This window comes from Mastomys coucha, unplaced genomic scaffold, assembly GCF_008632895.1.
Source record: "Mastomys coucha isolate ucsf_1 unplaced genomic scaffold, UCSF_Mcou_1 pScaffold14, whole genome shotgun sequence".
Taxonomy (NCBI): domain Eukaryota; kingdom Metazoa; phylum Chordata; class Mammalia; order Rodentia; family Muridae; genus Mastomys; species Mastomys coucha.
The window spans coordinates 111,736,784-111,759,982 of record NW_022196896.1 but is presented as its reverse complement, the minus strand read 5'-3'; the positions used below and the strand labels follow the sequence as shown (position 1 = coordinate 111,759,982).

Here is a 23,199-nt window from a genome sequence, read left to right as displayed (position 1 = left end):
CCAGGGTCCAGCCTCTGTCTGCCTTACTCCAGGGTCCAGCCTCTGTCTGTCTTACTCCAGGGTCCAGCTTCCGTCTGTCTTACTCCAGGGTCCAGCCTCTGTCTGCCTTACTCCAGGGTCCAGCTTCCGTCTGTGGCCCCTGACCTTATGCTAATGTCACTTTTGATCTCTGTCCTGTCCATCTCACGGTAAGAGCGAAGCGCCTGCTGCACCCTGAACTCTCCCAGCAGCTTTCCTTTCCCTCTCTCGCTCCCTCCTCTCCCTTCTTCTTTTTCGTGACAAAGTCTTTTTATGTGGCCCAGGCTGGCTTCACACTCCTGATCCTCCTGCCTCATCTTCCAGTAGGCTCGAATTATAGGTGTTCACCATCAGGTCTGGCTTCTTAGCAATTCTTTTGTTTGTTTGTTTGTTTTTGTTTTTGTTTTGTTTTGTTTTTCGAGACAGGGTTTCTCTGTGTAACCGTGGCTGTCCTGGAACTCACTCTGTAGACCAGGCTAGCCTCAAACTCAGAAATCCACCTGCCTCTGCCTCCCAAGTGCTGGGATTAAAGGTATGCCGCCTGGCTTCTTGGCAATTCTTAAAACTATGTCCTCAGCAGCAGGTGGATCTCTGTGGGTGTGAGTCATGGTCAGGCCGGCCAAGGGTACATAGTAAGAGCCTGTCTCAAAAATTAAATCAAATCAAACCAAACCAAACCAAGCCAAGCCAAGCCAAACCAAACTCAAAACCAAACTCAAACCCAGACCAAAACCCGAAACCAACAGCATGAACATCTTTTTCTGGGCTGACAATGATGGCTCTCAAGCAGGAGGTCCTGCTTGTCCCTGGGCTCCGACACACTGATGGATCACCGGGTATTCCCACTGGGCATATTTACCATGTGTCAGACCCCAGAGAAGCCTCTTTCACTTCTGTTGACACACAGGAGTCCTCAATTCTAAGATCCTGTGTATCAGCCGGCAGTGGTGGCACCCACCTTTAATCCCAGCACTTGGGAGGCACAGGCAGGCAGGGCAGATCTCTGTTAAGTTTGAGGCCAGCCTGGTCTACAAGAGTGAGTGCCAGGACAGCCAAAGCTATACAAAGAAATCCTGTCTCTAAGAACATTAAAAGGGGGGGGGGGGATTCTGTATATCTAGCCTGTGGGGGCTGATCCCAGGGACCTGAGGCCTAAGAGGAATACCAGGATTCATGATATCCTACCTGGTGATGTGTCCACTGCTTGGGTCCTGGATCATCTCCCTTGGCCAACTGAGGGCTGCTGTGGGAACCCAGCGAGACTCCTGATGTCCAGCTGATGACCACTCTCTTGGCTTGTGGTCCATAACTGCTGGGGAGAAGATAGAGCCCAATACACACCTGCCCTGGAGCCTCCAAGGATCTCTTTCCTGGGGTGCATAGCCAAGGCAGGCCCAACCCTAGACTCGTGCACACTGGCTCCCAGGCCCTGGTCATCATGGACCTGAGCTTACTAACCCCGCAGCTTGGGATCTTGCAGACATGGGCACAGTATGGGAATGTCGCCCCCTTCCTATGTATCCTTCAGTTTCCTCTCTGCCTCTGGGGAAGCTGATCATAATGGGACTGATTTCCTGGGCTCTATGCAAAGCTGGGGGGCGGGGCATGCTTGTTTACTAAAAACAAATATAACTAGGTCTCCCGTACTTGGAATTGCTAAATAGGGCCACTTTATATTTCTAGAAATGGAGCAGGGTACTCATGTGCCTGAGGAGACACCGTCAGGCTGAAGCCTCAGCGTGCTCACAGGGCTAGCGAGTGGTCATGGCCACATTCAGGCTGCCAGGGCATCTCAGCCTTACGCAGAGTTTCTGTGGTGGCCTGGGGATGGGCCCATGTTGTCTCTGTTTCAAAGTCACACATCCATTCTCTGGCCTGGTTTCTGTCAGGGTGGCACTTTGACAGGGTATGTTCCTTCTAGTCCAGTTTCTTCGCAGCTGATCCGGATTCTTTCTTTTCTCCACATAGAAAACACCTCCGTCCCCACCCTGAGGTATAACTAGTCTCTTTCTCTCTCCTTCCTTCCTTCTTTCTTTCTTCCTTTCCTTTTCTTTCCACGACAACAGGGTTTGTTTGTGTAGCCCTCGCTGTCCTGGAACTTGTTCTGTAGACCAGGCTGCCTTACATAGATCCACTTGCCTCTGCCTCCCAGTGCTGGGATTAAAGGTCAATCTTTTTAATTTAATGTTTAAATTTTCTCTTCTTCATTCTATGTTAAATATAAAGGAACCTGCTCTGAATTTCCCCTCAATTTTAGAGCAAGAGGCTTTTTATTGATCCAAACAAGAAACCATTTCCAATACGGCAACTAAAAGGTAATTTGGTCTTTAGTCTATCTGGGCCTAGAATTTTCTGCTTCTGACTCTTTTCCGAGAGACCAGGGCTGGGCGTGCTCTCTGATGGTGTGCTGGAACTTGGGAGACAAAGGCTTTTCGTGTGGAGTAAATCTGAGCGCTCAGGCGCTGGCTCTGCAGGAGAACACCTCCACTCACAGGTTTCCCGGGCTTCCTGATCCTGGGGTCAGGGTACTGGGACAGCATAATGACAGCAGGAGAGAGTGCGTCCCTGCTGAGGCTCTCCGTCCAGTAGACAGTCGATCTTTGTAGTTCATTACGTTTTATTTTTTCATTTATTTTTTGTATAGGTATATGTGAGTGCCTGTGTAGCATGTGCATTCAGGAGCCTTCATAGATCAGAAGAAGGCCTCTGATTCCCTGGAGCTGGACTTTATAGGGGTTGTGAGTGCTAGGAGTCTAAGCTATCTAAGCCAGTCCAGTTTTTGTGTGTGTGGAGGGGGATGGAGATAGTTGATGGTTGACATAAGTTCTCGATGGCCTGGAACTCACTATGTGGACTAAGCTGACCTTGAACTTAAGAGATCTCTATGCTTCTGCCTCTCCAGTACTGGGACCAAAGGTGTGCATCCCCACTGCCTGGCTCTGATGGACATAGTCTACAATCACATGGGAAGGGAGTCCCAATTGCGTGTGTCTACACCAGGTTGGCCTGTGGGGATCCCTGATTAACAGGAAGACTCTCCCACTGTGGATGGACCCATTCCCTGGGCAGGGTATCCTGGATTGCATTAGAGTGCAGAAAGCAAGCTGAAGATTAGCATGTATGCATACTGCTGCTCTCTGCGCTCCCATATGGGTGGACTATGACGAGCTGCTTCCTGTTCCTGCTTCCTTGACTCTCCTACAAGGATGGTTTGTAATCAGAAATTGTGAGCCAAACAAACCCCTTTTATCCTTTAGTTGCTTTTGCGAAGATATTTTATTGCAGCAACTACAGCAGCCTACGTCTCTTGTCACTTCCCCATCAGGAGCTACACAGCAGACTCTGGGAACTCACTTAAGTAAAATGGGCCCATGGACAGAGCCAGGATCTGGAGGAAAGGGCTCTACTCTTTGGGCGCACATTGGCAGTTACTGGAGTAGACAGGTATACCTCCTCTGTGACAAGTCCAATTCAGACAGCGCTGGGCATCTGCTCACCTGTGTGATTTTTTTTTTTAAAGATTAGATCCTCAGGATGGGCCAGACAGTGATGGCACACGCCTTTAATCCCAGCACTTGGGAGGCAGAGGCAGGCGGATTTCTGAGTTCGAGGCCAACCTGGTCTACGGAGTGAGTTCCAGGACAGCCAGGGCTATACAGAGGACCTGATACTCATTTGTTATGTAGGCTAGTCTGGTCTTGACCTTGTGGCAGCCTTCCTACCTCTGTCCCTGAGTACTGGGATGACCAGAGTGTACCACCACACTGGGCTGTGTGGCTGACACTCAAGTTATGTCCAGTAGCTGGGGAAAGAACTTCCTCAGTCCAATTAGTGTCCAGCAGGAAGAGATGAAGCAATGGATAAGATGGTGGCAGGAGAGCTTGAGCCATCAGTGCCTCAGGCCCGGGTTGATGAGGCCTGCAGCAGGCCAACAGACGGACTGCCATTAGTGTACTCAGGGGCTGAGTGACTGAGGATGGGCCAGGCTGAAGGGTGGTAGAGGAAAGATGGAGTCTATACCAGAAACAGAGCAAATGCCCCAAATGAAGCAGCCCAGAGGCCCTGAAGCAGCCTAGAGGCCCAGCTAGCAGAAGACGAAGGAGATGAAGCCTACACAAAAGTGGAAGCCAGTGGGGAGCCTGGAATTCAGGCTGGCTGAGTGAGTAGGGACAAGGGAAGGAGCTGGCACTTGGAGTACTGTCCCAGCCCTTGGATAGGGCTGAGGTTTGGCATCTATCCAAGAGCTAGGACCGGGCGCTGGGGGTGTGGCTCACAGGTAAAGCAATGCACAACAAAGTACATCCAAAGAGACCCTTGTCCTTCGGGTCAGCAGAACCAGCAGACTTCGCAAGACAGCCACTTAGTGGGACTTACAACTGCAAACACAGGCCAAAGAACCAATGACTAATGACTTGGCAAAAGCTCTGCCGCTCCCCATAACTAAAAGGACCCTTGAGTGACCGTCTCCCTCAAGTCACAGGGCCCTTCCTTGGGTTCAATGACTAGCTGGTCCCTCAAAATCCAGGTATGTGAGCCTTTGGCTTGAACCACCCTGACCTGACATTTCTCTTCCTGATTTCTGATTTGTTCATTGTGGCTTTTCCTATTTGAATGGAGATTAGAGTCTTATCTGGCTTGCCCATAATCCTTTCAATTTCCTTTTGAAAATTAAAAAAGAAATACTCTGTATATTTCTGTTTCAAAATGCTTTTTTTCTCCTGTGGTAGCTAAAAAGTACTTTTATGCCTCACCGGTTTCTGTTTAACTCCACTGACAGGATGCTTCAGAGCACATTTTGACCTCAGGGTTGTTTGTGTGTCCCGCTGCACATTCTGATGCCACAGAACCTTCTAACACATGGCTGAACTCTCAGCATGAGACTCTGAGATACTGAAACTTGGTCACAGGTCTGTGTTGGGCTGGTTTAGATAAGGTTGGGAATGTCCCCCGAGGGTTCATTTGGCAGTGTGGAAGTGTGAGACTTGTGGAGGTGGGGTCTAGGGCAAGGTGATTAGGTCAATGGGGTGTTACCTCCTAGGGGAAGGTGTTGATGTAGTTACTGTGGGAATCTCCTAGTTCCCTCAAAAAGGAATTGCTATAAAATCAAAGAGCAAACTTGGCCCTCCCTGGCTGAAGGATTCTTGTCTTGCCATAAGCTCTGGACCACTTGCAAGTGTGTGACACCATTTACCATGCTGTGACACAACCAAAGAGGCCCTCACTAGTGGATGAAGTAACGGGACCACTGGGTCTTAGATTTCCCATTTCCTAAACTGTGAACCAAATAAAGTACCTAGCCCCAGGTGCTGCAGGGATAGTTCACTTGGTACAGTGCATGAGGCCTGAGCTCAGCTTCCAGCATCCACATAAACACTAGGGAAAGGCGGCATCCACCTGCAACCCCAGTACCTGGGAGGTAGGAACAGAATGTTCTCTGAGGCTTGCTGGCCAGACAGCCTAGGTGAATCAGTGGGCTCCAAGATCAGTGAAAGACCCAGCCTCAAAAAATAAGATGACGAATGATAAAGACACCTAATGTTGACTGAACCCTGGCACACACAAAATAAACCACAGGCATCTCATTGTAGTCATGGAAAGTGGACTAAGCCAGAGAGCAAGTTGCGCTACTCTGAAGTCTTGTATTAAACCTAGTTCTGGGAGCTGCCACATGTGAGCAGTAGACACATTGTTTCAATGAGATCTGGAGGATGGGCCGACGCCAGATCTGACAGCGTGACTGGAGGGCTATGGACTTCTGGGATCCAGGACTGTGGCTGAGGCCAGAGGGCTTCCCAGTAGCAGACATGCACCTGCGGCCTGCTGTTTCGTCACTTGGATTCTTGAGCCCGGGAGCTCAGGACCGGCTTGGCACCCACTGCATTCTTACATGAAGAGGACGCACCACGCCCAGCAACACCAGGCTTTCCCTCTTTGTAGTTATCTGGCTGAGTGACTGGCATGGCCCGCAGGCAGCCGTTTCTGGCTTGTTGGGCATTCTGGGGAGAAATGAGATGGTCTCCTAGCCTGCAGGGATAAAAAGAAAAAAACATGAAAAAACAAACAATAAATACAGATAACTGGGAGGTATTTGATAGCTGACTGCTGGGATGCAGGAAGATGCAGGAAGTGGCTGTGCCTGTGTCTGAGATTCTTTTGGGTAAACTTTTTTTTTGTTTAGTTTTGCCTTTTTAAGTTTAAAAAAGTTACATTTTAATATATGTGTGCGTGTGTGTGTGTGTGTGTGTGTGTGTGTGTGTGTGAGTGCACACAGGTACCGAGGCACACACAGAGGTCAGAAGACAATTTGGAGCAGTCCATCATGGGAGATCCTGGTGATTAAACTTAGATCATCAGACGCCGGGCGTGGTGGCGCATGCCTTTAATCCCAGCACTTGGGAGGCAGAGGCAGGTGGATTTCTGAGTTCGAGGCCAGCCTGGTCTACAGAGTTAGTTCCAGGACAGCCAGGGCTACACAGAGAAACCCTGTCTCGAAAAACTAAAAAAAAAAAACAAAGCAAACAAACAAAAAAAACTTAGATCATCAGGCTTGGTGGTGAGCAAGCACCTTTACCTGCTGAGCCATTATTTAATCTGCATGCTTTTTTTTTTTTTTTTTTAAATAGCAGCCCAGGCTGGCATTGAATGCACGTAGCTGAGAATGACCTTGAACTTCTGATCTTCTTGCCTGCCTCTCCCAAGTGCTTGGATGACAAGTTGAGCCACAGTCTGGCTAGCCCTCCCAGCCCCCCCTTTTTTTTTGGGTTTTTCGAGATAAGGTTTCTCTGTATATCCCTGGCTGTCCTGGAACTCACTCTGTAGACCAGGCTGGCCTCTGCCTCCCAAGTGCTGGGATTAAAGGCGTGTGCCACCACCGTCCGGCTTAAACCCTCTTTTAAGAGAGCAGTGACAGGAGGCAGCAGGCCCTGGGAGGCGACAGCTGGACCTCCCACCTGCTAGCACATCAGTCCATCTTAAGAGCTGTGGGTCGCATAGGGTCCCTGACATTTCCATCAAACAAGACACAAAGCTCTTCGCCAAGGTTGAGGTTGACTTGATATCCTATCATGCCAGCCCTGAACAGAGGCAGGCAAGGCTGAGACAACTTGAGATCCTCTGAGTGATGCTTGTTGCTGTGTTGGCCCCATGTTGGTGAAGATGGATAGATGGCAGGTTCTGGTCCAGCTTGGCCACACCATACTCAGATTTGGCAAGAGACAGGACTGGGAGAGCTGTTCCTGAGACAGGCAAGCAGTAGAGGCTCTGCGGGTCAGCCTAGACAGGTCTGAGGAAGGCTTTCTAGTTGTGTGTTTGTGTGTGCGGGTGCGTGTGTATGTGTGTGTGTATGTGTAGGTCACTCAGCATCTAGCTGTGCTAGGGTCTTCTGGCCAAAAGGGGAAAGCAGCAGAGGGATTGCAGGCAAGGTAGAGGAACAAGAAAAGATATTTAGATTTGAGACCCATGGGAGACAGAGGAGCTAAAGAAATGGTATTCTGTGTTAGAAGAATCCTTCTGTTGGTTATGGTGATTGCGGGGTGGCAAGAGGGAATGATGGGAAGCCAGGAGAGAAAGGCCCGGAGGGCAGAAGGCAGGGGCAACAGTGAAGGGTGGGAATCTGGCTGGCCTGTTGTGGGGGTTAAAGGGGTTCATGTCCCTGACATCCCTGAGGCAGGGGCTGAGACAGTCATGCTGATCCTGGAAGCCTGGGGTGCTGTGAGACACTTTCATGTGCAAGCTGGGCTGAGGCTCCATTAGGGAGCAGGATGGGGGTGAAGACCTCAGATCTGGGCTCCAGACTCTGTCCAGAGCATAACATCTAGGAGGAAACAGGGGAATGACAGATTAGTCCACTGTGGCAGGGACAGGGGTGGGCAGCCACTGGGAGGGGGTTGGGTTAGTCTGCAAGAGCGCAGTGGGCCCTGAAGGTGCCAAGAGTTGGGAAGTTAAGTCATCCATGATCCTGGAAGTCACTGGCTGAGCATGCAGAGCTGTGGAGGAAATCCAGACTGGTGGAAGTAGCTAGAGGATCAAAGTGGGAGGGGACCACATACACGCTCAAATGTAGAGACAGGCTAAAGGAAGGAGAAGTTGGAGGGGTAGAAGACAAAGCACAAGGGGCATTAGGTGCAGGGATGGGGGCAGAGGGTCTCCAGTATCCAGAAGGTTAGTTAGGTCTGTGTGGACAGGAGTCAGGTCCGGGAGGCCCAGCCATGACAAGGCTGAGAGACGGTAGAGTTCTGTATGCATGTTTACCTCAGCCTTTCTGTTCTTGATGAGAAAACCAAAGTTTATCATGAAAATTTAGATAGTACAAAGGCTGTATAGAACCGTCCCCACTACGATACTCACACAGGTGACCAATTAACTGTGGTTTTTAAAAATGCAAACAGGCGGCTGGAAACGTGGCTCCTGGCATACGGCAAGCCCTGGGTTTGATCCCCAGCACTGCATTAACCAGGCATGCTGCTACGTGCCTCTAATCCTAGCACTTGGAAGGTGCAGGCAAGAGAATTGCCAGGTGAAGCATCCTCAGCTAATACCAAGTTCCAGGCCAACCTGGGCCACGAGATCCTGTCTCATGGTGGTACACGTCTTTCATTCCAGCCCTAGGAAGGCAGAGACAGATCTCTGTGAGTTCAAGGTCAATCTAGTCTACATAGAGAAGTTCCAGGCCAGCCAGGGCTGGACTGAGACTATCCAAAAAAGGCACAGACCACCACACCTGGCTTTTGTCTCAAGGAAGGGGCGGTGGCGAATATATACAAAAGGACGTGGGACCTACGGCCAGCTTGGCTCTGCGCTGTATACTTTAGAGTTTGCTTTTCTATTCAGCTATGCCTGTCACAGTGTGAGGATCTTCCCATGTCACTAACTGTCCTGAAGTCTGCTACACATTGCCAATACTGTTTATGCCGATTACCATAACTCTGGAAGCCAGCCTTCTATATTTGGCATGGAGATATTTTTTCATAAACAATGTAGTAACAAATACCCCTGCACATACTGACCCAGAGAGTGCCTTATAAGATTGGCTTATTCAATCTGTAGAACACATATTCATTAGTTATCCCCAGGAGTGCTAAGACTCTGTGTTTATCTGGAAGCAATGCAGGGTTACCCAGGAGCTGGTAGTTGTGAATGGAGAATCAAATTCCCTGAGTGTAAATCCAAGAAGCAAAGGTAGGAATTCTGACCAGTCATTCATGGACCTCAGGAGGCTGGGGGTTTCTGCATATTGTCACCTTCTTACTACGTCCTGCTGAGGGGATCTCTCCATGTCTTTTCTTTCTACGTGCTTCTGAGGGTAGGAATCACATCTCACTTAATTCTTTTTTGAGTCCCCAGGACTGAGTTTACACCCCATTGCTCTTAGAAATACAAACAATGTTAAACTTGGAAGTGGCAGTACACAGTTGTAATCCCATCACTGAGGCGGCTGAGGCAGGAGGATAGTGAGTTTGAGGGTAGCCTGGACTACAAAATGAGACTCTGTCACAAAAAAAAAAGTTTATTGAATCTACCTGGCAGAGGGACTTGGGGCAGCCACTGCTTCACGGAGGGTGGACAACAGATTCAGGATGTGCCCGCATGGCTGGGCAGGTCCACCCTGGCCAAATGCCTCCCAGATATGACCTTCAGCAGGGGAGCTAGCTGAGCCCACATGCTGAAAAGCATGCTCAAGGGTCTCTCTACAGAACAGGTCATCTGGCCCAAGAATGAACATTGCCGCTTGGTGAGGTGTTAAATTTGTTAGATTCGTCAGGCAGTGGTGGCACCGCCTTTAATCCCAGTACTTGGCAGAGGCAGGTGGATTTCTGAGTTCGAGGCTAGCCTGGTCTACAGAGTGAGTTCCAGGACAGCCAGGGCTACACAGAGAAACCCTGTCTTGAAACCTTGAAACCACAGCCCCCTCCCCCCCAAAAAAGAAAAAAAATTTGTTAGATTCATGTCACTTCTTTTTAAAATGTCCTTACATCATACTTGTCTTGCTATGAAGCCAGGGTTTTAATTCTTTTCTAAAAATTTAAAAGATTTGTTTTCTTCTTTCCCATGTGCAACAGGAATTTCCTAGTTCCTCTTCCTGCTTCCATCCCAAATGGATCATGTGTATAAACTAGGTTGACTAATACTAATCTCTCACAATTTTCAAGATCAAAACAAAGACCCCTCCCCCCATGTAAGTGTAAGTGAGAGAAAGGCTTGCTGACGCAGTTCACGCTACTGTTAACTTATAGGCGTGGTAACGTGATTGTTCATTTTAACATTTATTTCCTGCTAATCATCAGTGTTTACATATATTTATGGGTACAGCGTGACATTTCAATGCATGGGCACACGACACTGACTGCAGCAGGGCAGTTGGCACAGCTATCTGTAGAAGGTATACGCTGAGGTCTAGCTCTTTAGTGTGATTTTTTTCTCTCAGTTTTCCTGCAGGTTGAAAGTGCTGGTTGTGCGGTGCAGTGGTGGCACATGCCTTTAATCCCAGCACTTGGGAGGCAGAAGCAGGTGGATTTCTGAGTTCGAGGGCAGCCTGGTCTACAAAGTGAGTTTCAGAACAGCCAGGGCTATACAGAGAAACCCTGTCCCGGGGGGGAGGGGGGGAAGAAAGTGCTGGATGTATGTGTGATTGAAAAGGACAGGATAGTACAAAGCATGAGGGAGCTAATCAAACAGACCTCCGCGCACTGATCCGTGGTCGGGGCTGGAAGGTATCATAGCTCAGATTCCAGATGTGTGCCAAAACTGGGCATGAGTGTTCCTGGTAGCTGTGACCTGGAGCTCACAGAGACAGAATATGTTCATTCTATTGGCTGTTAAGTGCCTCCTTGTTTATCATAAAGTTACCACACAGTTAAACAGGAAAGAATCAAACTGTCCAGCGATAGGCGCTAAGGAAAACATGGTGTGGCTGTTAAAATATGGTAAGGCTACTACTGTCTGAGAGGGTAATTGGAGGCTTTCGGCCAGCTCTCTAAGACCTCCTGTCCACACATGCTTGTTTATAGTTTTCCCTAAACAGGAAAACACAGGTCGGGAAGATCCCAGAAGGGACTCTTGACTGGCAGCTCAGCCCACGTAAGCTGAATGAAGTTTTATTCTTCTGTCAAGAGGTAGAAGGCAGGCTACAGAGAATGAACAGTGCCTGGCTGCTTTCCCTAGTCTTTTTTTTTTTTTCCCCTGTTTTGGGGATAGAACCTAAAGCTTCATGCATGCCCCAGGCCACATAGTTGCTTTGAGAACCTCATCTAAAATAGAGCTGTAACATTCCAGCCCTAGCACCGGGGCCTGTGGGAAAAACCACAGGAGTGAACAGTAAGGTAGGAGTTCAAACTAGGTGAACCCACCATTGCGCAATAACTTTCCTTTGAAATGACTCTGGCCGGGGGCTGGAGAGATGGCTCAGTGGTTAAGAGCACTGGCTGCTTGCTCTTCCAGAGGTCCTGAGTTCAATTCCCAGCAACCACATGATGGCTCACAACCGTCTGTAATGGGATCTGATGCCCTCTTCTGGTGTGTCTGAAGACAGCTACAGTGTACTCATATGAGTGAAATAAATCTTAAAAAAAAATATGAAATGATTCTGGCCAACATCAGTCTTTGGAAGTGGCCTGGGGATTTCAGTCACCCACTTTCTCCTTCTGGTAGAAAACCTACGTGTGTATAGGAGAGATGGGACCTCAACTGTTTTCCCTCCAAAACTCCTCAAGAGATAAACAATAAAGAGAATACTTTCCAGTATGAATGTTTTATTATGCATTAATGCATATTACACAGCAGTTAATCAAAGCAAAGTTTAAGAAAATAGATTCCCACCTCCTGTATCCCGAACTTACACTGGGCACCCTGTCCTGTGGCCACCAGGGGTGACTGGCCGACGAAGGGGCTCATCCCCACTCCACTGCATACTGGCCAGCCCTTTCCTCCGTGCCTTCCCTGTGTTGGTCATGATCTGGTGGAAGGAGGAAACAGGGTTGAGACAGCCTGTCCCTAAGAGCCCACCCAGAAGCAGAGCAGACTTAAGGGAAGTTAAGTTTCCAGGGACAAGATGCTTTTCAAACTAGGCTCAAGGGCACCTCTATTCCTAGCACTTAGGAGGCAAGAAGATCAGAATTCAGTTACACAGTAAGTTAGAGGACAGCCTGGGCTACATGAAACTCTGTCTAAAAACAAAACAAAGCAAAGCCAGGTGGTGGCAGTAAACGTCTTTAATCCCAGCATTTGGGAGGCAGAGGCAAGTGGATCTCTGAGTTCTGAGCTCAAGGCCAGCCTGGTCTACAGAGTGAGTTCCAGGGTAGCTAAGCTTACAAAGAAACCCTACCTCAACAAAACAAAACAAACACACAAAAACCCTCCAAACCAAATAACAACAAAAACCCACAAACAAGCAAACAAACGGGGGGGGGGGTAGGGAGTGTTGGGCTGGTGCAAGGACACAGTTCAGATCCCCAGCACCTACACAAAAGCCGGGCAGATATGGTGTCTAGCTTGTAATTTTAGTTTGAGAAGTATAGACAGGGGAAGCCTGGGCTAAACAGGTTAAGTAGACTAGCCAGATCCCAGAGTTCCATGTCTGGTGAGAGATCCTGTGTTAGGTGGAGAGCAATACAGGCAGAGAGGTGATATGTGTTGTCAACTTGTGACCTCCACATGCCCACACATACATATGAACATACATACATGCACACACACACACACACACACACATCTTGTAGTAATAAAGAATAACAAATAATAAAAACAAAAACCAAAAAATAGGGGTACTTAAAGTGAGAGGGTTCATGCTTCAGGTTACTTGAGACCACAAAAGTTATGAGGAGAGAGGAGTCTTTTTAGATGATCACACGGAGCAGTACAGAACTCAGAAAGACACAGGAAGAAGTAGAGTTGAGAACAGTAGCTGCTCTAAGCTTTGAAGAGGACAGGATTTTTGAAGGTGAGAAAAAAGGCAGATTTAAGAAGAAGAAAAAGCCAACATTTCAGTCTGGTGTAGTGGGGCATGCCTGTATGCTAGCATCCAGGAGGGAGGCAGAGATCTCTGCTAGGCTAGTTAGAATTTGGACCTTCCCAAGGAGCCTTCACCTGGGATGTAGATCAAGTTTAAGGCTAGCCTGGGGTACTTAGTGAGAGTGAATCAAAGCCAGGAGTTAAGAGACTTGAGAAGGGGTCAGTGCCACGAGGGTTCCTTCCAGTTGAGTCTGAGGGGCTGCTGGAGCTCTGCAGCATGGAGCCTCACAGTGCATCCTATGGGGTCAACTAAAACATCGCTTATAACTGCTTTTCAGATGTTTGAAAATAGGACCCAACGAGGCATCTGGCACTCATTAGCCATTTCTATAAGCCAGAGTTTCCCTCCTACCTGCTGGGCTTGCGGGACACCTGAGGGACTTCTCAGTGACCTTGCCTGGACTGTGCCCACCTGCTAGGCAGGACCCTTCAAGTTGAATTCCAAGCAAATGCCTGAGGATCTTCAGAGTGAGTAACAAAGGGTGTGGCTCTATGTCTTGCCCAAAAGAACAGCTTCCATCTGGATTACAGATGGAGGGTCTGCGGGAAGGAAAGTTCTCCTGATGCTAAATGTGTTTTTAGCCATGCTAAACAATAATGCAGTACGCGGCTTACACAGTTCACTCAGTGCTAAAGGCTGATCAGGCCAGGTGTGCTGTGGCATGCCTGAAGTCCCAGCACCAGGGAGGCCAAGGCTGGAGGATCTCAAGCCTGCCTCAAAAAATTAGAAGCAACAACAGAAGCAGAACAACAATAACAGTGCTCAACTAAAGCTAAACGAGGCTGCCCCTGAGCTTTTCCTTCTTTGCTTCCCTCTCTTTTTATATTGGTAGACATGAGATCCTGACTGAGTGCATGCCACTCAGTGCTGTACCACTGAGGCACGACCCCTCGACTCTCATTTGTTTTGGGGGCGGGGCGGGTTGGGGAGGAGCAGGATCTATGTAGTTTAGGCTCTCCTTAAACTTGCAATCCTCCAGCCTCAGCCTCCTCAGTTCAGAGACTACAGGTGTGTGCCATGATGCCTGTAAGAAAATACAGGCATACTTCAGGGCAGGCAGGATGGCCAGTGGGTAAAGGCAGCTAGTGACAAGCTTGGCAGCCTGAGTTTGATCTCCATGGTCTACATGGTGGAAGGAGAGAAACGAGTTATCCTCTGATTTCCACGTGTGTGCACGCGGTGGTATGCACATGCCTACTCAAATACCACCTCTCCGTTGCATAAATAAATGTAATATCTATCTATCTATCTGTCTGTCTGTCTGTCCGTCCGTCTGTCCATCCATCCATCCATCATCTCTGTACACATAAAAATCAACCTGCAAGCAACAGACCTGGATAGCTGACTACTATTTACTTCTTCACCAACAGAACATTGACATAGTAATAATGTGTCTGCTTAAAAACATTTCATTGTCTCAGACTCTCTCGTAGCTTGAAGTCACATGATCTTGTTTTGACTCATTAGAAATGGAGGACACCAGAGTGAGTTTTAAGGATAGCACTGTTGGGGGTGAGTATAGCTGGCTTGTGTGTCTGGCCCCTTGGCTTTACTATGGATTTGCAGCAGTAGCTGCCAGTCATCTCATGACCAACAGACAAGACAACAAACATGTAAGTGATGACACGGAGGCAGAGGTAGAGCCAGTAAAGCTTGGGATTCAAGGCTTTAGGGGAGGTCCTGGTGCTGTGTTCACACAGCCGCCTTTGCCCTGAGATCTGCCAGGGGAAGGACAATGCCTGCATGATATCAGTCAACACTGCTGTCTGTCCAGGTTGGCTTCTTGTCACTTCCCCTCATGTCATTTGGTGCTGGAACAAGCAGAACAATTCTTTAGTTTGTCAAGGATTTATGGAATTGAGCTCAAATCCCACCTGATTTGAGCTCAGTAGGAAAACTTTATGATTCGCTTGGGTATGGTCAAATACTTCGCTCTCTTGGTATAGGGATTTACTATGTCATCAGAACGTTTTCAAATTCCAGTGTGCAAAGAAACATGAATGCTTGTGAGTCTCATAGGTGAGGGCGGTCTAGTACCATTCCTAAACAGGCCACTTTGGCATACACGTTATTTTGAGCTAAAGACACTTGAGAAAGAGCAGATGTAAAAATGGCCTCTGACCTTTCTGCTTTTCTTTACAGAAACAAGTGATAAAAACTCCATGTGCAAGCTGACCTTCCTTATCAGAAGAGACGTTCCGGGTCGGACTTCAGAGGCTAAGAGAATTCTGTCCAAACACACCTTGTTCAATATTTCTTGTCATCTTTTATCTTTCAACAGAACATTAAAAACTCATCCTAATGTAGATGTCAAAAAAAATCACAGTTTATGAATGTAAAATAACAACTCTCCTTTAAAGGAAATAATTTATTCTGTGCCAAATATGAATGACCATGGTTCAGGACCACGGATTCAAGTCATCCTGAAGGAGCGACATGACCTTTTATAGTCACAGACAGTAAAGTCATGACTCAATGTGTTTACAGTGTCTGTCTGTCTACAGGTGGGCGGGCTAACAGGGCTTTTCTATTGGTCGCAGACACTGTCTTTATCAATGATGAGGTCTTTCCTATGGGAATCAGATATTGCCTTCACTGCATTCTTGGCTTTTCCTGGGACACTCCCAGTCTCACCAAGCAGCTGATAGGATATGAGCTGAGATACAGAGGTTGAGGGTAAGTGGCTGATAAAGGAAGTAAAAGGTCATCAGCGGGTGGGCTCAGGGGTGTCCAGAGTCTCCTCTCTCAGCCTCCCGAGTGCGGGTCAGGATGCAAGACACTGCTCCAGCACTATGCCTGCCTGCCTGCTGCCATGCTCCCTGGCATGGTGAAACTCTAAACAAGCCCCCAGTTGGATGCTCTTCTTTAGAAGTATCTTTGGTCACGGTGTCTCTTCACAGCAATTAAACAGTAACTAGGACACAAGTTATGTCTGTACAGAATCCTCTTTGCTTCACCAGAATTATGGGCAAGCACCATGCTAGACATGACCACTGATATTCTCTTGTAGGCTTGAAAGAGTAACTTATTCTCCTTCTCAGCATTTGCCATAACCTGTCTCTTTGGTACAGAGGTGATACACGGGTCTCTGGGGGCCAAGGGGCAGCACTGTGTCTCGGCAGAGCACGTACCCAGTGACAACGCCCTTCCAGACCTTTCCTGATGGTAACAACATGAACGAACCATGCTATAAATTCCTGCCACCATGGACCAGGCTGTGGCAGTCACTATATTTTCCCCTTGTGCCAAGATGGACCATATTTCCTGTACTGTAAGCCAACATAAACCTTTCCTCCCTTTAGCTGTGTTTGTCAGCTACTTGGTCACAGTAAAAGTCACTAATATAGCTAGTTTCCCTCATTTGGCAAAGGCAGTTATGAGTTGTGACATTAAGTTCTTTTATGCATCATGATTGCGAAAGGCAAACCCCTCAGGTTGGTAATTTCAGGTCACAGATCTGGGACAAAGGACAGCTTAGAGGGATGTTTTGAATGGTGGAAGCACTAGCAATGCATGTGTGGCCTTGGTGACAATGGCTCTGCTTCACACTGAGCTGTGTGTGATTTAATAAAATAAAGACGTTTCTGTGAGGAGATGCTGAGCTGAGCTGAGGCTCAAAAGAATTCTCAAAACACACACACTCCGACCCTGATACCTGTGAACAGGACTTTATTTGCAAAAAGAGTCTTTGCAAATGTAATTAAGGATCTCTGAAATGAACAGGTCATCCTGGGTTATTGAGGCGAGCCCTGAGTCTAGTGACAAGTGCTTCTACAAGAGACAGGCAAGGACATTAAGAGGAGGAGGCCATCAAAGATGAGGCAGAGGTCAGAGTGAAGTGGTCATAAGCAAGGATCACCTAGAGCCACCAAGAGCTGGAAGAATCAAGGCAGGCTCCTCCTTCAGAGCTTCAGAGGCAGCCTAGCCCCGGCAAAGCTGGAGTTTGGACCTCTGCCCTCCAAACCCGTGGCAGAATACATTTCTGTTTTAAGCCAGCCAGTGTGTGGTCCTTTGTTCAGCAGCCATGGGAAATGGATGCCCTTGGTCCTCACCTCTACATAAGCAATTCTTTCTGTCCTCACTCTGACTGTGCACTGCTCGCACACTGGTAATGGACACCAATGAGATAAGCGAGAGTGTGTGGACCCCAAACCATTCCCTCTACAGTGAAAGGGACATGCATGCATTGAGGAGGTTCTGAGTGTGGGCTATGGGGAAATGAAACCGCTTCTGAGTGCCCATCATCTGGGTTTACTAATTGAAAGCAGTCTCTGGCATCCCACCAGTAAGTTCAAACTGGCATTCCCAGCATACACTGCCTTGGGCTTTACTGTTACAAACTGTTACTATATCTACATAAGATCCTAGCCACAGCAGTATACTATGTAAAGTGGCCAAAAAAATTAACTGAGGGCTCTTTTTAGGTTTATGTCTGACCAAGTCACAGTTAATCCCTGTGCTGGCATTTGGGTGCGATGGCGTCAGAGGCGCAGACTTAAGTGTTCTGTCCTGCCCTCCCTGCAGAAGCCCTGCCCACCGGCCTCCTCTGTTTTCCTGGTCACCTGCTTCTGAAGAACCATGTTTTATCATGCAGCCCAGTTAGAGAAACCAGCACATTCCCTGAGGAAAACAGAAGTCTAGCGATACTTCAGGACTGCCGCCAGCAAATAGGAGCCCCTTCCTGACCTCTAACTAGCGCCACTGCAGCGAAGAGTAGGAACAGAACCCCATCGCCAGCTCCTCTGGGACATGATACATTCTGGAGACAATAGTGGGTGCTGCTCAGCTGGGAGAGAGGGGCTGGCTCTCCTCTATTCTCCTTCAGTCACCAGCTTCTCTCTCTCTCCTTTCTTCTTGCTCCCAAGTCTGTTTTTCCCAAAGCAGCCAGATTATAAATCTAGTAGGTTGATATGTTTTATTTAGTTATTTATATTTTATTAAAATATTTTTGAGATAGCATCCCTTTTATTCTAAGCAGGCTTGAAATTCACATGTAGTTGAAGATGAATTTGAACTTCAGATCTTCCTGCCTCTGCCTCCTTTGTGCTGGGATAACAAATGCAGTGCTTAGACCAGAACCCAGGGCCTCATGCATGCTAGGTAGGCACACTTCCACAGGAGTACATTCCTGCCCCTGTTACCATACAAAACACCCGAGTCCTTCTCCCTCCTACCCGCACCCTGTTGTTTCCTAGCACTTATGAAGCTTGAAATCCACCTCCCTGCCATGACCCAAAGAGTTCCACGAGGTGGCCACTGGCTGTCCCTCTACCTCAGGTTCTACTGGTAAACACTGCCATGCAGTCCTTGGGAGGTTCTCCACATGATGGAGAAGAGGTAAGAATAGGTTACCATGGAGACCAGCTCCTGAGGAGGGCAAGGGCCCAGCTGAGACACTGGTGGCCTGGCACTACCACCACTTGGTGGGTGGAGCAGCAGATTCCTCCTAATGGGGGCTCATTCCTACTTGATTATTCACCTTTTTATATTTTAAAGTCATGTGACACACAGAAACGAAAAGATTCAGCTGGTGATGACCGGTGCTATGGATGACGCTTAAGACACTGTGGAGGCTCCTGGCAGGCCCATTTGTACCTATTTCTCCCAGTTCCACTTCTGTACATCAGCAGGTCTATCCATCTCTGACAGGTCTCTAAGGTATTTCAGGGCCACTGAGAGCAAGTGGCTAACAAGGATCTTTTCATCAACCCAAGCTCCACTGATCCTTGTGTTACTGGAGGCATTAAATTATGCCTGTCCCTCTGCCCTCCTGCTCAGGCCACCTCGGCATGTGTACTCACTCCCAAGTACTCTGTGGTTAGCAGCTTCTCGCCGGAGAGCTCTCCAAGCTGGGGCTGGATCAGCTCATCTTTGTCCAGGTCGGCTTCCATGGCTTCCATGATGTCATGATCCTCCTGTTTCAAAGAAGACAGGGCTGAGGACTCTGGATACCCACTCAGCCACACCTCCCCAGAGTGAGCAGGCACCCGCTGTGAAATGAGGTCTCAGGCCAGCATAAAGTTCCACCAGGTCTCAGAAGCCACCAGTTCCCTGTTCACATCCCTCTAAAAACCAGGGGGCACAGCTGACAATCGTTACAGGATATTTGATCACACTGTGAATGCTGAGATTGTATTATTTACTGAAAAAAAAAAACAAAAACAAAAAAAAACAACAACCTGTTTCTAGTTGTGGTGTGGCTCAGCACTTAGCACATCCCTCTGGCTGGAATACAGACATGTTCTTAGCACACACCTTTAATCCCAAACAAAGGAGGTAAAGTTAGTTTGTAGAAGGAAGCACCCACGTTTGAAAGTGATGTCTAATTAAGTGGCAGACAGTGATGAATCAGAGAAAGATTTGACAGAATAGGACATGCCCAACTCATGAGAAGAGAGAGGAAAGGGAAGCTACTTAATAGAGCAGTGCAGAAAGAAGCAGGCAGGCACTTTTACTGGGACAGTTGTACAGAGGCAGGTTAAAAAGAGAACAAGCTAGACACAGGTAAAGACAGAACAAGCCAGAGAATGAGAAGGAGCCAGAAGGTTAGAACGGATTGCCAGAGTTAGTCTGAGCCCAAGCAGAGCAATACAGGAGAGGCTGAAAGAGAAGCAGGATTGAATCAGAGTGGAGAGGAGTTTGAGCCAGAAGAGCTGAGTTGAATCAGCCAGCCAGAGCTTAGAAAAAACTAGGAAGGGGTGAGCTTATTCAGGAGGAAGTATCAGAAGCTGAAAGCATTCTAGGCCTAGGTAAGATTGTATGGGGGCTAGAAGCTTCCAGGCCTAGGCCCAAGTTGGCAGACTGGGGCAGTAAGTTTCAGAGATGACAATTACATCAGACATCTAAAAGTTATGTTTCTTTTCCTGAGGAAGCTAGGCTCCTGGGCAGTGCTTCCATAGCTATAGACATGATGAGGTCTAAAGTCCTTGACAGCTGTCACAGCCAGGATACCTCTGTCTCTCTGAGAGGTCAAGGAACCCTGTGAAAGGCCACCAGTGAGATCCCAGTCAGCTGGTAAGCGCTTTCACACACACAGGCCTATGGGGCCTTGAGGCAGTCAGAGGACCAGGTGAAAGGCTAAGCAGTTGGATTACAGACAACTAATAAGCACCTCACATGCGCGTCTTCTTGGGGCTGGGGCTGGGACAGTGTGTGAGAAGCTTGTTCTTCCCTAGGGTCCACAGGTCACTAGAAGACCCAGCACTTTGGTCCTAGTCACTGAAATAAGATAATGGGCCTGGAGTGAGGGCTTAACGGTTCACTGCTCACTGTGTAACCCTGAGGAGCTGGGTTCAGATCTGAGCACCTACGCAGAGCTTCGTCAAGTCTTGCATGTCTATAATCTAGTATTGCAGGAGGGAAGACAGTAGAGTGAAGAGGATCTTGAGGGCTTGCTGGCTACGAGCCTAGATGGAAAATGAGCTCCAGGGTTAGGGAGAGTCTCTTGTCTCAAAGGAATGCAGAGTAGAGTGATGAAGGCCATCCACTGCCTTCCTCTAGCCTGTGAATATCACATGTGTACTCCAACACACACACACACACACACACACACACACACACACACACACACACACACACACACACAGATAACAAAGGGAACATTACTATTTGGAAAATGTTGAAGTAAAATGCACACATGCGGGCTGGAGAGATGTAAGAGCAACAATTGCTCTTCTGAAGGTCCTGAGTTCAGATCCCAGCAACCACATGGTGGCTCACAACCATCTGTAATGAGATCTGACGCCCTCTTCTGGTTTGTCTGAAGACAGCTACAGTGTACTTATAATAAATAAATAAATCTTTAAAAAAACAAACAAACAAAACAAAACAAGAAAAAAAAAATGCACACATGCCATTGTGACTCAGAGGCCCACCACCTTCACTAGTAAACCAGTGGCAAAGGAGACCACTCTGCCAAGTGCAAGAGAAGGTGTCACTGGAATACAAGAAGATGAAAGGCCCCAGGACTGGCCAGACAAGACACCTAGAAACTGGATATGGCTGACTCAGGCCTGGATTTGGTGAAGGAACTCAGTGCAGAGCAATGGTCAGGGCAGCATCTAGTCACAAGGAGAATTTCAAGGGTTAGACACAAAACAGACCAGACTCAGCAAAAAGAGAAGGCAGTTTTCCTTCTGGGAGAAGGCTATGGATACACCTCTGCTGGGGCACACACACTCACACACACACACACACACACACACACACACACACACACACACATACACACACAAGTACACACACACACACAAGTACACACACACATACAAGTACACCCACACACAAGTACACCCACACAAGTACACACACATATAAGTACACACACACAAACACCACCACCAACAGGAGTGTTTTCAACTACAACTAGAACCTTGAATATTACACATAAAATAGCACACAAGACCCTGGGAAGTGGAGAGAAAGTGGACTAGTGGGGTCCAGGAGAGCCCCACACCTGCCAGCCTTGGTGCTAAAGAAGCCAGCAAGTGGACCGACTAACACTGGGGGCATCCTGGTCTTCGGTGGATCAGATTACTTGGCAAATCAGCTCCTAAAACAGGTCATGTGTGGTTCTAAGGCTGGATTAGGGGGCCGCAGTGAGGCCGCTTGTCCTGAACTGTGTGTGCGGCGCAGCCAGTGATGTCTGTCTGCCATTACTAGAGCTGTCAGCTAGGGATGAGCTCAGAAGAGCAGGCAGGCCAGAAGCAGCACCGAGGCAGGTTCCAGTACAGCCATGAACAGCGCTGCTTTAGTCACGTGTGGGCTGAGTGCCACCATCCATCAACATCCACCTGGTAGCACTGAGTGGACACCCATTTATTTGAGAACCATTAAAGAGGTCACCTCGAATTTCCTTAGCACTTTGTCCCTTACCTCGTGTGACTCACTAGGGAGTCCTCTAACCTGCCTGTTTGCCTGTTTGAGGAGGAAACTCAGGCCTGGGGAGTACAAAGCTCACAGTGACTCTAGCTGTGTCTGGCCTTCAGGGGGCAGGTCTTTTCCATGCAGGCTTTGCTAATTTAGTCTATAATGCCCTGTGGGAAAGCCCGGTTCTGGGGATGCACAGTGGGGACTGCCCGGGTCTCTTAAGGACCCAGGCTCCCTGGTGTTTGGCTGCGACTGCTCCACAGTGCAGTGAGTGAAGGAGGTTAGGCCAAGAGTATATAGCCTGGAATCCACAGGTTCATTCTTTTCTCTTTCCTGTTTTTGTCTAATGACAGGTGGAGAATCCATGTTTGTCCAACAGGTTCTCGACACTGCTGTGAGCTAAGGCCAGGCCCAGATCCATTCTTCACAGCAAGGGCAGGTACAGGCACCAGAGGACCTGTCATCCTGAAATTTCACTCGGAGTTCCCCAAAGGTAATGCTATCTATGAGCACCTAGCCCGAGGTCACCTCTGGGAGGAGTAGGATTTATGTTGCTGCTTGGCTTGGAGCTGAGTTTACCAAAATAGCAACACCTTAGGGATCAAATCGCATGTGTACATTCTGTGATTGTTTCAGGAAAGTGACTGCTCCTTGGGAACCGAGGCAGCGAGCTCTGCGGTCTAGTGAGTGGCAGGCATCTGGGCCAGGTAGGATTTCACCTCCTCTCCAGGGAACAGGCCTTGGAGGCCCTGGCTGGAAATGGGCATGTGAATCACAGTTTCAGGAGGTACTGGTAACACACCACTTCCCCGCCAAGAGGGAAAATGAAACACCAAGAAACAACAGAAGTCCACAGTCCATTTCAAAGAGAAAGAAACTCAGTGGCTGACCTCAGCCACTACCTGCATAAGGATTGCTTTACCTGGGACAACAAGAACATATGTAATACCCGTTCCCTTGAAAATCAACCTATGCTACCCAAACTTGCCAACAGCACTCCTTAGCTGCAAATGATTGCAAAGTAAACTAGGAAGAGAGTCACTTAAATATTTAGTCAGTTTGGCTTTTTAAATGAACAAGTTAAAAGCTTTTTTAAAGATTAAAGTACTTTAAAAATTTGCATTATGTGTGTATGTATGTGTGTGTGGACATGCATGCACACATCTGTATGTTCATTCGAGTGTGGGTGCCTGTGGGCCTCCTTGAGCTGGAGTAACTTGTGGTTGGGAACTGCACAGTCTTGTTAAAGAGCTGAACATTCAACTTGAATACTCTGTAAGAACAATCAAAATGCATTTTTTTTTTTT

The 23,199-nt window shown here is 48.1% G+C and overlaps 1 protein-coding gene across 9 annotated transcripts in view; it reads right to left on the bottom strand.

Moving 5' to 3' along the window:
* Armc9 (armadillo repeat containing 9) overlaps positions 1–23,199 on the bottom strand; it is a 126,519-nt gene that overhangs the window by 13,185 nt on the left and 90,135 nt on the right. For 5 of the 9 annotated variants that reach the window (XM_031368254.1, XM_031368257.1, XM_031368259.1 and 2 more), the window contains exons 20-23: positions 18,826–18,939; positions 11,853–11,968; positions 5,906–6,042; positions 1,204–1,330 (exon numbers count right to left, since the gene is read on the bottom strand). In XM_031368254.1, coding sequence (XP_031224114.1) covers positions 1,204–1,330; positions 5,906–6,042; positions 11,853–11,968; positions 18,826–18,939 — 494 coding nt within the window. Of the gene's footprint in view, positions 1–1,203; positions 1,331–5,600; positions 6,043–11,852; positions 11,969–18,825; positions 18,940–23,199 lie in introns of those variants that run through there. The other 4 variants (XM_031368256.1, XM_031368262.1, XM_031368260.1 and 1 more) reach the window with 4 other exon arrangements.